Source organism: Symsagittifera roscoffensis, chromosome 4, assembly GCF_963678635.1.
Source record: "Symsagittifera roscoffensis chromosome 4, txSymRosc1.1, whole genome shotgun sequence".
NCBI lineage: Eukaryota > Metazoa > Xenacoelomorpha > Acoela > Convolutidae > Symsagittifera > Symsagittifera roscoffensis.
This window is the reverse complement of record NC_087065.1, coordinates 77,523,168-77,537,433: the sequence shown is the minus strand read 5'-3', so window position 1 is coordinate 77,537,433 and position 14,266 is coordinate 77,523,168. Positions and strand designations below refer to the sequence as shown.

At 34.4% G+C, this 14,266-nt stretch overlaps 2 protein-coding genes across 2 annotated transcripts in view; one reads left to right on the top strand and one right to left on the bottom strand.

Annotated features, from left to right (window-relative positions):
* Nucleotides 1-2,390, bottom strand: part of LOC134843697 (uncharacterized) — a 340,267-nt gene extending 337,877 nt beyond the window's left edge. The window contains exon 1 of the mRNA XM_063859930.1: nucleotides 2,371-2,390. The gene's annotated coding sequence lies outside the window, so the exon portion shown is untranslated. The remainder of the gene's footprint in view (nucleotides 1-2,370) is intronic.
* Nucleotides 2,391-3,300: 910 nt separating this feature from the next.
* The window catches only part of LOC134845048 (squamous cell carcinoma antigen recognized by T-cells 3-like), a 100,536-nt gene continuing 89,570 nt past the window's right edge, over nucleotides 3,301-14,266 (top strand). The window contains exon 1 of the mRNA XM_063861879.1: nucleotides 3,301-5,694. Coding sequence (XP_063717949.1) covers nucleotides 3,383-5,694 — 2,312 coding nt within the window. The 5' untranslated portion in view covers nucleotides 3,301-3,382. The remainder of the gene's footprint in view (nucleotides 5,695-14,266) is intronic.

Sequence of the window (14,266 nt, the reverse complement as noted above, 5' to 3'; positions counted from 1 at the left end):
TTCGATGACACTGTATCTATTTTACGAACATTGCGAGATTCAATGAGGACATTGACCGGACTGTCCGGGGAGTAAGTGACATTCGACCAGAATGGACAAAATGCAATCTCTGCAGATTTCGAGTTTTAGCAGTGACCTTCCGAGTTAGTGATTTTGAAGGATTAAGAACGTTATTCGAACGATTGAACAAAACGTGAAGGTTGAAGAAATCGGAAATTCCTAAATTTTAAATTTTCGAAGTGATGACGTAACATTTCTGAGAAACGTCAGAAACGGCCATTTTGGCAAGAGAGCTAAAAAGAAACAGAACAACATTAGTTGCGATAGCAAGAAGCACAAAAATTGTGATAGAAAAACGACAACGAATCACGGAATTGACAGAGAACGTTCCGAGTTGCAACTATTGTGTCGCTACAATAGTTGCAAGGCCGTTGCGAGCAACGGTGAAGGGTGGAAGACAGCCTTCCGGGTTACGGAGAAGTCAAGTTTAACGTGCTTGATTCAGTGGATTCAAGAATCCGGAAGGGTTTCGGGACTGAAGTTTTATCCTTTTATATAAACTTTTAGCTTCCTGTCATGTCCTGAATTGAATTTAATTAACAACTGGATTCATTTTGATAAGGATGAGAAGCTAGGAGTTGGGGGAAAGGGTTGATCCATCTTCGATGGAGATGATGATTTTTATCTACTGAACAAAAACAATAGTAATATAATAAATAGTAGTAGCCCTGTTTTTAGGACTGACCTCGTGGTCTGGGTATACTGAGACCCAGACATGAGCTCACTATTCCTGCATGTAATTAAGTTAATTTGAGTGTTTTGACCAAAGCCGAAAGCAGTAACGTTTTTTGTCGACCCGATGTTAGAAAAGACCACCGAAAGTACTGGCTTGGTAGAGACGGTGAAAAGCATATAAAGCTCTGTTTAGACGTTAGCCAGTCGTCTTAGGACTTAGTTTTATTTTCCGTCGATATGTATCTTCCGGGCGAATGTTACATATATAAGTAATAATATTAGTAATACTATACCCCTCTGAGTTTGTTTAAAATCCGAATTAAGGTGCTTAACTCGGATATTCGCAGTTCGGTGAAGGGTCACTACAGTGCAGCACTGTCGAGCCCCCCACAGATTACTATCTTAATTTTTGTACCAAAAGGGATACAAAACTTGTTAACTATACCCAACAGTCGATTGTTGTTGTCGTTGAGCCGGCGGTTTTGGCCTATTAAGGGTGTTAATGTGAGCATCCGCTCGGCGCGGAGTGCTCGTTAACGGTTCTGCCGGTCATGATGTTAAAAAAGAATAACACCCAGGAGCGCCATAAAAACATCTATGTAACATTCGCCCGGAAGATACATATCGACGGAAAATAAAGCTACGTTCTAAGAGGACTGGCCAACGTCTTCACAGAGCTCTACATGCTTTTCACCGTCTCTACCAAGCCAGTTGTTTCGGTGGTCTTTCTAACATCGGGTCGACAAAAACGTTACTGCTTTCGGCTACGGTCAAAACACTCAAGTTAACTTGATTACATGCAGAAATAGTGAGCTCATGGCTGGGTCTCAACATCCCCAGACCACGAGATCACTCCTAAAATCAGGGCTATTACTGTTTATTGAATTATTATTGTTTTTGTTCAGTAGATACAAATCATCATCTCCATCGAAGATGGATCAACCCTTTCCCCCAACTCCTAGCTTCTCATCCTAGCAAAATGAATTCAGATTTTAATTAAATTCAATTCAGGACATAATAAGAAAGCTAAAAGTTGGTATAAAATGATATAAGTTCCAGTCTCTAGACCCCTCCGGATTCTTGAATCCGGGGAAATAAGACCCGTATCTTCCTTCAGGAAGGCTGTCTTCCACCCTTCACAGTTGTTCGCAACGGCCTTGCAACTATTGTAGCGACACAATAGTTGCAACTCGGAACGGTCTCTGCTACTTCTGCAGTTAGTTGTTGTTTTCCAATCACAATTTTCGTCGTTATCGCTATCGCAACTAATGTTGTGTTTATTTCAGTTTCTTCGCTAAAATGGCCGTTTTTGACGTTTCTTAGAATTGTTACGTCATCAATTCGAATTTTTAAAATTTAGGAAATTCCGAATCCTTCAGCCTTCACGATTTGTCCAATCGTTCGAATAACGCTCTTATTCCTTCAAAACGGCCAATTCGGAAGGTTCTCTGCTAAAAACTCGAAATTGCTGCGTCTGCATTTTGGTCCATTCTGGTCGAATGTCACATCGCGCCTGCGAATCTGCTATCAGAAGGTTCTTTGACGAAGATGTTTTGAAAATGTGATATCTCCTGGTTGACATTTAGAGCGAGGCAACCATTGCTACCTCGAGAAATTCAAATTTATCTGAAACTATTTAATAAGTTTATCACAACATTACTTAGCCCGTCGTTAATAGGTACTTTTTCTACGCTCCGTCACTGTGTAGTATTTGGGCGAATGTTACAGATTTATTAATTTCTTCTTTGTCTCGATCCTGATTGGTTGAAACAGTTTTTGTCTAAATACTTACTAGTCTGAATACGCGGTTGTCTGAATACTGCTATGTAACCGTCACGGTCGAGTGTCTGTTACATTGTTAATTTTTTTCGCATGTGGTTCCAAAAGAAAACAGATTTCGTTACTTTCAGTAATTGAAAACATTTTGACATGGAAATTTTTCTGAATCTGCACGTTCAGAAATATAACTGAGATACTGATCAATTTTTCCTAACTTTTGAGAAACAGAAGTGTTTAGTTGCGCGGGAAAAATCTTTCATGGAAAGGTTGTCTAGGAAGTTTGTATTATAGTTGTACTCAATTGCAGATTTGGCTTCAGATATTATGTCAAGCTCAAAGGATGCAATAAAGTCAGAAAACTATAGAGGTAGTTTGATGGCTTCCCTAAATCATATAAACAACACAACAGAATCTGACAGCTCGTCAGATGATGAAAATGAAGCAGGGATGTTCTAAACTATCTTGCAATATATTTCTAAATTAAATTTGTTCAAAAATATTTATATTGGATATCTCTATTGTTATCTCAGTTTTTTTGCGCACGACGCGTAAGTAGCGACTCAAAAGTAATATAAATCAACTATTATCATTTTTGCTGAAATTTTGCTAGTGGAGGGAATTTAAATCAATGCTGTGATATAAATCAGAGACTAATTTAAGGCCTATCAGCCATATTTGAAAAAAGCGATTTCCCTGGTTATTTTTCTTGATGGTTTGTTTGTCAGTGTTTAATTGCAATATATTGTTATTGCGATAATATTTTGAACATCCCTGAACTGTAGAAGAGACTAATGGTGAATCTGCTCATGATGTTATCATTGATAGCAGAATTTCCGAAATTAAGTTGATTATCAATGAAGCTCAGGCGATGGTTGACGCAAACATTTACGATTACCAGGCTCACATAAATTTGATCGGAAAGTGTAGTGAGATGCAACAATGGGAGAAATTGCGAAGTGCAAGGGAAATCATGAGCAGTACTTTCCCACTCACCGAACAGCTCTGGCTGTGGTGGATAGGTGACGAAATAAAGTTAGAGGAACTAAGTACTTCTGAAGTTTGCTTGTTATTCGAGCGCGCAGTTGAAGACTATCTGAACCCTCAGGTTTGGTTTGAGTATTGTTGTTACGTAGAAAAGGTTTGCTTTAAAGAGAAAAATGAATATTTCATCAAGAAGGCTCTTAATACATTCGAAAGAGCTTTGACTGCTGTTTGTCTTGATCCAAATGCCAACCCAAAATTGTTCGCTAGTTATCGAAGTTTTCTGAAAAACAAAGAATTGACTGAATTGCTCAAAAATTTAGAGAATGTTCCAACTGTTTCTTCCCTTTTTAAACGTCAACTGTCGATACCCTTCTTGGAATCAGAAGCTGTCTTCAAAGAGTTTGTTGAAGCAGTGGGGAGTGACGACGAAACAGAAAAAGCATACGATCGCGCGAAGAAGGTTCTGAGCAAAGTAAAGCCATGTCAGATTGCTTTAGAAGAGTCTCTGAAATCTGGCGAATCAAGCTTGGAAAAATTCAGAGACTACTTAGAAGTCGAAATGACTATAGGAGATCCTTCGAGAATCAGATGTATTTTCGAACGGGCTATACAACACAATGCATTGGAATCAGAATTGTGGTCGAAATATATAGAGTTCACTTCAATGAAAATTAAAGATTATCAGCTGGCTGAAAAAATATGTAAACGAGCTGTCAGAAACGTCCCGTGGGTGCCCATAATATGGCAGCACTACGTCAATGTTTGCGAGCATCTCAATAAGTCGGAAGCTGAAGTTGATAAAATTGTCTCTGAAGCAAAAGTTTCCTTATATGGCCAAGATTCATCTCAATTTTTTCTCGCTTATTTGGCATATCTTCGAAGAAGTTTTTCAAAATGTCAGACGGGCTCTGAAAAAGAACACTTGAAGAAGTTTCGGGATGCTTACCATAAAGCCCTAGACAATCTTTCTAATTTACCAGAAGCTGTTTATCAAGTAAAAAGGTTTGCAGCGAATGTGGAAGCAAAATATTTTACAAATCTGGACGTTTTTCGTAAAATTTTTGACAAAATTTTGGTTGAAGATAGTTTAAACAGTACAAAATGGATTGAGTATCTTTCTCTTGAAGAAAAATTTGGAACTGTAGTTCATTTACAGAAATTGTACCACCGCGCTTTCATGTACCCGAGAATGAGCGAGCCTGAAAAATTAGTTGAAAATTTTCTTTTGTATGAAAGACTTAATGGTACTTTGCAATCTCTAGAGGTCGCAATTTATAAGACAGAATTGTTTTTGAGTAAAGTGGAGAGAGTTAAAGAAACTGATCGAATTAAGAAGGAGAAATATCAGGAAAAGCAAATGACAGCAAACAATTGCGAGAAACGGCTCAAAAGACCCCATGAAAGTAACTCACAAGCGAATAAGAGTCTAACTCCACATAGTTCTGATAAATCATCTGCGAAAAAACCAAAAGTTGAGGGTACAAATCCTTTCAAAAAGAACAAACTGGAAAATGAAGAAAAAGTCAGTTCGGCTGAAGAAAATAATCAACTAACGGATGTAGCAAAAAACGTGGAAGTGCCTCAAAGTCATGCAAAAAACATTGAACTTCAAGCTGAGGTGCCATCATTTATAAGCAATGAAGAAAATGCCGATGTTTCTGTTTTTCTTGCAAATTTGGATTTCAATGCCACCGAAGAAGATATCAGAACTTTTTTCATGAGCTGTGGATCGATTGAAGCGGTGTCAATTGCAAGAAAAGTTGAAGGAAAGTCGAGAGGCTTTGGAAATTGCATTTTCAAAACAAAAGAGTCGGTGGCCGAGGCCATGAAACTAAATCGGGAACCATTACGAGGCCGTCCAGTTTTTGTGTCCAAGTATGACATGTCTAAAAAAGCAGCGAAACAAAATGAAACTGCGAATGAGCAAAGTGCGGAAAATAAACTTGTTTACACTACGGGATTGGAGAGACACAAGCTATTTGTGAGTGACCTGTCTACAAAAACAACAAAAGAGACGTTGAGTGAGTTATTTTCCAATCATGGTTTACTTAAAGACGTTCGAATAGTGACCTATAAAAACGGAAAACCGAAAGGACTCGCCTTTGTGGAGTTCAACAAGGAAGACGAAGCTGGTAAGGCGTTAGTCGCCCTGGATGGAGCAACGGTTGATGGACATCAAATTAAAATAGCCATCAGGTTAATATATTTTTGTTATTATGTTCTTAGGCGCCATAAGGAACATCACCACGAGAAGGCTGAAATGTGATTGATTGATATTTTTATTTTGTGATTAGATTTCGTTTGCATGCCTGATTTGCTGAATATGGTACCGAGGAAAACGTCATTTTGCGACTTATGTTGAATTAAATGTTTGAATTAAATTGTCATCTTTTAGTGTGATGATCTCAGAGGATTTTTCTCGAACTCACGATGAATTTTTCTTCTGATCGGTTAAATCAAATTGCTCGGTGAAATCAACGGTCACTCAGAAGCAGAAGTTTTGTTGAACCAAGTTGATAGTTTTGTTGTAATGCTTATAAGCTGCTTCTTTGTAGTGCTTATAAGCTGAGTTTTTGTTGATATATACAGTTGATTTAAACATCCATGGCTTGATATAATGTTGTCATTTTAATTCTTTGGTTTTCACCAGCTTTTTGTAACGCTGAAGATGAACTGTTAGTTGGATTCAGCTTATTGGAAGTCTTATATAGGTCTTTCTGGTTTTTTTTGCTTGTTTCTTTTTCAGGAAAAGTCTCAATTTGTTTTTACTAAAATGGAATTTTTCTCGATTTTACTTTCGAGGTTTTTCAAGTTCTGTTCATTTCTTTTGTTAAAAGGAAGGCAAACTCCACTAATCGAACTGCAGCAATGTTAAGGTCACTAAAATTCTAATCGACTTCTAGATTCGAAAATTGAACTCAATTATCCGATTTCCCAAGCTAAGTAAATAGTTAAGATTTTTATTCTGCGTTTTTATCAGCTTGTTTAATTCAGGCTTGTAAAGTTTGTTGTAGCGCCGATAAGCATAGGTTTTTTCTAACGTCATTTCATTTGTTTTTGAATTTCAATAAGCTTCTTGTAATGCTTAAGGTTAACCATTCGTGCTTTAATATCAAACATCAGTCAGCAGCAAAGACTTTTCCAATGAATCTGATTTAAAATCGTTTTGTTTTTTATCTGTTTCTTTGTCAGTGTTCGTTAATATCAGCGTCTTTTTTAAACTGGTCAAATTCTTGAAACAAATTGTCATCTTTTAGTGTGATGATCTCAGAAGCTTTTTCTCGATTCTATGATCAACTTCTCTTCTGATCGATTAAATCAAATTTTTCGCATAAATCAACGATGTTTCAGTAGCAAAAGTTTTTTTTGAATTTTTTCTAGAAAGTTTTCATCAGTTATGTGATGACATTGCATGCATTATCTTAATTCAATGAAGAAAAAACTGTGGGATGATTTGGTTTGCTTTCAATTGAGTCTCCTGAGTGTAACTCTTTTTTGAAAACTCTGAAATGTTATAAAATTCTGCCTTTTTTAACAGCTTGTTTAATTCAGGCTTGGAAAGTTTGTTGTAGTGCCGATAAGCATGGGTTTTTTACGTCATTTCATTTCTTCTTTTTTGATTTCAATGAGTGTTTTGTAATGCAAAAGATGACCCTTTCGAGCTTCTATATCAAACATCGGTCAGTAGCAAAGACGTTTTCAATGAAGCTGATTTAAAATAGTTTTGTTTTTCATCTGTTTTTTTGTCAGGGTTAGTTAGCTTCAGTGTCTGTTTTTAAACTGGTCAAAAGTTTGAATTCGTTTGTCATCTTTTAGTGTGATGATATCAGAGGATTTTTCTCGAACTCATGATGAATTTTTCTTCTGATCGGTTAAATGAAATTGTTCCGTGAAATCAACGGTCACTCAGAAGCAGAAGTTTTGTTGAACAAAGTTGATAATTTTGTTGTAATGCTTATAAGCTGCTTCTTTGTAGTGCTTATAAGCTGAGTTTTTGTTGATATATACAGTTGATTTTAACATCCATGGCTTGATATAATGTTGTCATTTTAATTCTTTGGTTTTCACCAGCTTTTTGTAACGCTGAAGATGAATTGTTAGTTGGATTCAGCTTATTAAAAGTCTTAAATAGGTCTTTGTGATTTTTTTGCTTGTTTTTTTTTCTGGAAAACTCGATTTGTTTTAAGTAAAAATGAATGTCTCCCGAATTGACTTTCGAGGTTTTTTCAAGTTCTGTTCATTTCTTTTGTTAAAAGGAAGGCAAACTCCACTAATCGAACTGCAGCAATGTTAAAGTCGCTAAAATTCTAATGGACTTCTAGATATCAGATTGTTTTATCAGCTTGTTTAATTCAGGCTTGGGAAGTTTGTTGTAGTGCCGATAATCATAGGTTTTCTAACATCATTTCATTTGTTTTCGTTTGGATTTCAATAAGCTTTTTTTTTATGCAAAAGACGAACCATACTTGCTTCTATATCAAACATCAGTCAGCAGCAAACACTTTTTCAATGAATCTGATTTAAAATCGTTTTGTTTTTTATCTGTTTTTTGTCAGGGTTCGTTAATATCAGCGTCTTTTTTAAACTGGTCAAATTTTTGAAACAAATTGTCAGCTTTTAGTGTGATGATCTCAGAGGCTTTTTCTCGATTTTATGATCAACTTTTCTTCTGATCGATTAAATCAAATTTTTCGCATAAATCAACGATCTTTCAGTAGCAAAAGTGTTTTTGAATTTTTTCTTGAAAATTTTCATCAGTTATGCGATGACATTGCATGCAATATCTTGATTCAATGAAGAAAAAACTGTCTGAAGTTTTGCTTTGCTTTCAGTCGAGTCTCCTGAGTGTAACTCTTTTTTTTTTGAAAATTCTGAAATGTTATAAATTTCTGCCTTTTTTAACAGCTTGTTTAATTCAGGCTTGGAAAGTTTGTTGTAATGCCGATAAGCATGGGTTTTTTTACGTCATTTCTTTTCTTTTTTTGATTTCCATGAGTGTTTTGTAATGCAAAAGATGAACCGATCGAGCTTTTATATCAAACATCGGTCAGTAGCAAAGACGTTTTCAATGAAGCTGATTTAAAATAGTTTTGTTTTTCATCTGTTTCTTTGTCAGGGTTAGTTAGCTTCAGTGTCTGTTTTTAAACTGGTCAAAAGTTTGAATTCGTTTGTCATCTTTTAGTGTGATGATCTCAGAGGATTTTTCTTGAACTCATGATGAATTTTTCTTCTGATCGGTTAAATCAAATTGTTCGGTGAAATCAACGGTCACTCAGAAGCAGAAGTTTGTTGAACCAAGTTGATAATTTTGTTGTAATGCTTATAAGCTGCTTCTTTGTAGTGCTTATAAGCTGAGTTCTGACTTCTATTATCCGATTTCCCAAGCTAAGTAAATAGTTAAGAATTTTATTCTGCGTTTTTATCAGCTTGTTTAATTCAAGCTTGTAAAGTTAGTTGTAGCGCCGATAAGCATAGGTTTTTTCTAACGTCCTTTCATTTGTTTTTGGATTTCAATAAGCTTTTTGTAATGCTAAAGATTAATCATTCGTGCTTTTATATCAAACATCAGTCAGCAGCAAAGACTTTTTCAATGAATCTGATTTAAAATCGTTTTGTTTTTTATCTGTGTCTTTGTCAGGGTTCGTTAATATCAGCGTCTCTTTTAAAGTGATCAAATTTTTGAAATAAATTGTCATCTTTTAGTGTGATGATCTCAGAGGATTTTTCTCGATTTTATGATCAATTTTTCTTCTGATCGATTAAATCAAATTTTTCGCATAAATCAACGATTTTTTAGTAGCAAAAGTTTTTCTGAATTTTTTCTAGAAATTTTTCATCAGTTATGTGATGACATTGCATGCATTATCTTGATTCAATGAAGAAAAAACTGTATGACGATTTGGTTTGCTTTCAATTGAGTCTCCTGAGTGTAACTCTTTTTTGAAAATTCTGAAATGTTATAAAATTCTGCATTTTTTATTGGCTTTTTTGATTCAGGCTTCGAAAGTTACTTGTCGTGCTGATATAAGCGTAGGTTTTTTTCTAACGTCATTTCTTTTTGATTTCCTAAGCGTTTTGTAATGCAAAAGATGAACCATTCGAGGTTCTATATCAAACATCAGTCAGCAGCAAATACTTCTTCAATGAAGCTGATTTAAATTCGTTCCGTTTTTCATCTGTTTCTTTGTCGGTGTTAGTTAGCTTCAGCGTCTGTTTTAAACAGGTCAAATGTTTGAATTCATTTGTCATCGTTTAGTCTGATGATCTCAGAGGCTTCTTCTCGAATTCAAGATGAATTTTTCTTCTGATCGGTAAATCAAAATGTTCGCTGAAATCAACGGTCTTTCAGTAGCAACAAATTTTTTGAGCTTTTTATCAATTATGTGATGACATTGCATGCATTACCTTGATTCAATGAAGAAAAAACAGGATGATGGTTTAGTTTGCTGTCGATTGAGTCTCATGAGTGGTTCTTTTTTTGCAAATTTCAAAAAATTAGAGTTCGCATTTTTTTCGGTTTTTTAAATTCAGGCTATGAAACTGATAAGCGGATAAGCATTGGTTTTTTCTAACGTCATTTCATTTACTCTTTTTTGATTTCCATAAGCGTTTTGTTATGCGAAAGACGAACCATACTAGCTTCTATATCAAACATCAGTCAGCAGCAAAGATTTTTTCAATGAAGCTGATATTAAATCGTTTTGTTTTTCATCTGTTTCTTTGTCAGTGTTCGTTATTTTCAGCGTCTTTTAAACTGGTCAAATTTTTGAAAAAAATTGTCATCCTTTAGTGTGATGATATCAGAGGCTTTTTCTCGAATTCATGATGAATTTTTCTTCTGATCGGTTAAGTTTATTTGTTCGCTGAAATCAACGGTCTTTCAGTAGCCAAAGTTTTTTTTAAACTGTTTGTAGAAATTTTTTATCAGTTATGTGATGACATTGCATGCTTTATATTGATTCAATGAAGGAATATCAATCCGTCGATTTGGTTTGCTTTTAATTGAATATTATGATTAAAACTCGTTTTTGAAATTTCTAAAATATTTTCAAATGCTGCATTTTATTCTGCATCTTTATTAGCTTGTTTAATTCAGGCTTGGAAAGTTACTTGTCGTGCTGATATAAGCGTAGGTTTTTTTCTAACGTCATTTCTTTTTGATTTCCTAAGCGTTTTGTAATGCAAAAGATGAACCATTCGAGGTTCTATATCAAACATCAGTCAGCAGCAAATACTTTTTCAATGAAGCTGATTTAAATTCGTTCCGTTTTTCATCTGTTTCTTTGTCGGTGTTAGTTGGCTTCAGCGTCTGTTTTAAACAGGTCAAATGTTTGAATTCATTTGTCATTGTTTAGTCTGATGATCTCAGAGGCTTCTTCTCGAATTCAAGATGAATTTTTCTTCTGATCGGTCAATCAAAATGTTCGCTGAAATCAACGGTCTTTCAGTAGCAACAAATTTTTTGAGCTTTTCATCAGTTATGTGATGACATTGCATGCATTACCTTGATTCAATGAAGAAAAAACAGTCTGATGGTTTGTTTTGCTGTCGATTGAGTCTCATGAGTGGTTCTTTTTTTGCAAATTTCAAAATGTTATAGAGTTTGCATTTTTTTCGGTTTTTTAAATTCAGGCTTTGAAACTGATAAGCGGATAAGCATAGGTTTTTTGTAACGTCATTTCATTTATTCTTTTTTGATTTCCATAAGCGTTTTTTTATGCAAAAGACGAACCATACTAGCTTCTATATCAAACATCAGTCAGCAGCAAAGATTTTTTCAATGAAGCTGATATAAAATCGTTTTGTTTTTCATCTGTTTGTTTGTCAGTGTTCGTTATTTTCAGCGTCTTTTAAACTGGTCAAATTTTTGAAAAAAATTGTCATCCTTTAGTGTGATGATCTCAGAGGCTTTTTCTCGAATTCATGATGAACTTTTCTTCTGATCGGTTAAGTTTATTTGTTCGCTGAAATCAACGGTCTTTCAGTAGCCAATGTTTTTTTTGAACTGTTTTTAGAAACTTTTTATCAGTTATATGATGACATTGCATGCATTATGTCGATTCAATGAAGGAATATCAATCTGACGATTTGTTTTGCTTTTAATTGAATATTATGATTAAAACTCTTTTTTGAAATTTCTAAAATATTTTTAAATGCTGCATTTTATTCTGCATCTTTATTAGCTTGTTTAATTCAGGCTTGGAAAGTTACTTGTCGTGCTGATATAAGCGTAGGTTTTTTTCTAACGTCATTTCTTTTTGTTTTTCCTAAGCGTTTTGTAAAGCAAAAGATGAACCATTCGAGGCTCTATATCAAACATCAGTCAGCAGCAAATACTTTTTCAATGAAGCTGATTTAAATTCGTTCCGTTTTTCATCTGTTTCTTTGTCGGTGTTAGTTAGCTTCAGCGTCTGTTTTAAACAGGTCAAATGTTTGAATTCAATTGTCATCGTTTAGTCTGATGATCTCAGAGGCTTCTTCTCGATTTCAAGATGAATTTTCCTTCTGATCGGTAAATCAAAATGTTCGCTGAAATCAACGGTCTTTCAGTAGCAACAAATTTTTTGAACTTTTTATCAGTTATGTGATGACATTGCATGCATTACCTTGATTCAATGAAGAAAAAACAGTCTGATGGTTTGTTTTGCTGTCGATTGAGTCTCATGAGTGGTTCTTTTGTTGCAAATTTCAAAATGTTATAGAGTTTGCATTTTTTTCGGTTTTTTAAATTCAGGCTATGAAACTGATAAGCGGATAAGCATAGGTTTTTTGTAACGTCATTTCATTTATTCTTTTTTGATTTCCATAAGCGTTTTGTTATGCAAAAGACGAACCATACTAGCTTCTATATCAAACATCAGTCAGCAGCAAAGATTTTTTTAATGAAGCTGATATTAAATCGTTTTGTTTTTCATATGTTTCTTTGTCAGTGTTCGTTATTTTCAGCGTCTTTTAAAATGGTCAAATTTTTGAAAAAAATTGTCATCCTTTAGTGTGATGATATCAGAGGCTTTTTCTCGAATTCATGATGAACTTTTCTTCTGATCGGTTAAGTTTATTTGTTCGCTGAAATCAACGGTCTTTCAGTAGCCAAAGTTTTTTTTGAACTGTTTGTAGAAACTTTTTATCAGTTATATGATGACATTGCATGCATTATATCGATTCAATGAAGGAATATCAATCTGACGATTTGGTTTGCTTTTAATTGAATATTATGATTAAAACTCTTTTTTGAAATTTCTAAAATATTTTAAAATGCTGCATTTTATTCTGCATCTTTATTAGCTTGTTTAATTGAGGCTTGGAAAGTTACTTGTCGTGCTGATATAAGCGTAGGTTTTTTTCTAACGTCATTTCTTTTTGATTTCCTAAGCGTTTTGTAATGCAAAAGATGAACCATTCGAGGTTCTATATCAAACATCAGTCAGCAGCAAATACTTTTTCAAGGAAGCTGATTTAAATTCGTTCCGTTTTTCATCTGTTTCTTTGTCGGTGTTAGTTAGCTTCAGCGTCTGTTTTAAACAGGTCAAATGTTTGAATTCAATTGTCATCGTTTAGTCTGATGATCTCAGAGGCTTCTTCTCGAATTCAAGATGAATTTTTCTTCTGATCGGTAAATCAAAATGTTCGCTGAAATCAACGGTCTTTCAGTAGCAACAAATTTTTTGAGCTTTTTATCAGTTATGTGATGACATTGCATGCATTACCTTGATTCAATGGAGAAAAAACAGTCTGATGGTTTGGTTTGCTATTGATTGAGTCTCATGAGTGGTTCTTTTTTTTCTAATTTCAAAATGTTACAGAGTTTGCATTTTTTTCGGTTTTTTAAATTCAGGCTATGAAACTGATAAGCGGATAAGCATTGGTTTTTTCTAACGTCATTTCATTTACTCTTTTTTGATTTCCATAAGCGTTTTGTTATGCAAAAGACGAACCATACTAGCTTCTATATCAAACATCAGTCAGCAGCAAAGATTTTTTCAATGAAGCTGATATAAGATCGTTTTGTTTTTCATCTGTTTCTTTGTCAGTGTTCGTTATTTTCAGCGTCTTTTAAACTGGTCAAATTTTTGAAAGAAATTGTCATCCTTTAGTGTGATGATCTCAGAGGCTTTTTCTCGAATTCATGATGAACTTTTCATCAAGTGGTTCTTTTTTTGCAAATTTCAAAATGTTATAGAGTTTGCTTTTTTTTCGGTTTTTAAATTCAGGCTATGAAACTGATAAGCGGATAAGCATAGGTTTTTTCTAACGTCATTTCACTCATTCTTTTTTGATTTCCATAAGCGTTTTGTAATGCAAAAGAAGAACCATACTAGCTTCTATATCAAACTAGCATGTTCGCTGAAATCAACGGTCTTTCAGAAGCAAAAGTTTTTTTGAACTCTTCTAGAAATTTTTCAACAGTTATGTGATGACATTGCATGCATTATCTTGATTCAATGAAGAAAAAACAGTCTGATGGTTTGTTTTGCTGTCGATTGAGTCTCATGAGTGGTTCTTTTTTTTGCAAATTTCAAAATGTTATAGAGTTTGCATTTTTTTCGGTTTTTTAAATTCAGGCTATGAAACTGATAAGCGGATAAGCATAGGTTTTTTGTAACGTCATTTCATTTATTCTTTTTTGATTTCCATAAGCGTTTTGTTATGCAAAAGACGAACCATACTAGCTTCTATATCAAACATCAGTCAGCAGCAAAGATTTTTTCAATGAAGCTGATATTAAATCGTTTTTGATTTTTCATATGTTTCTTTGTCAGTGTTCGTT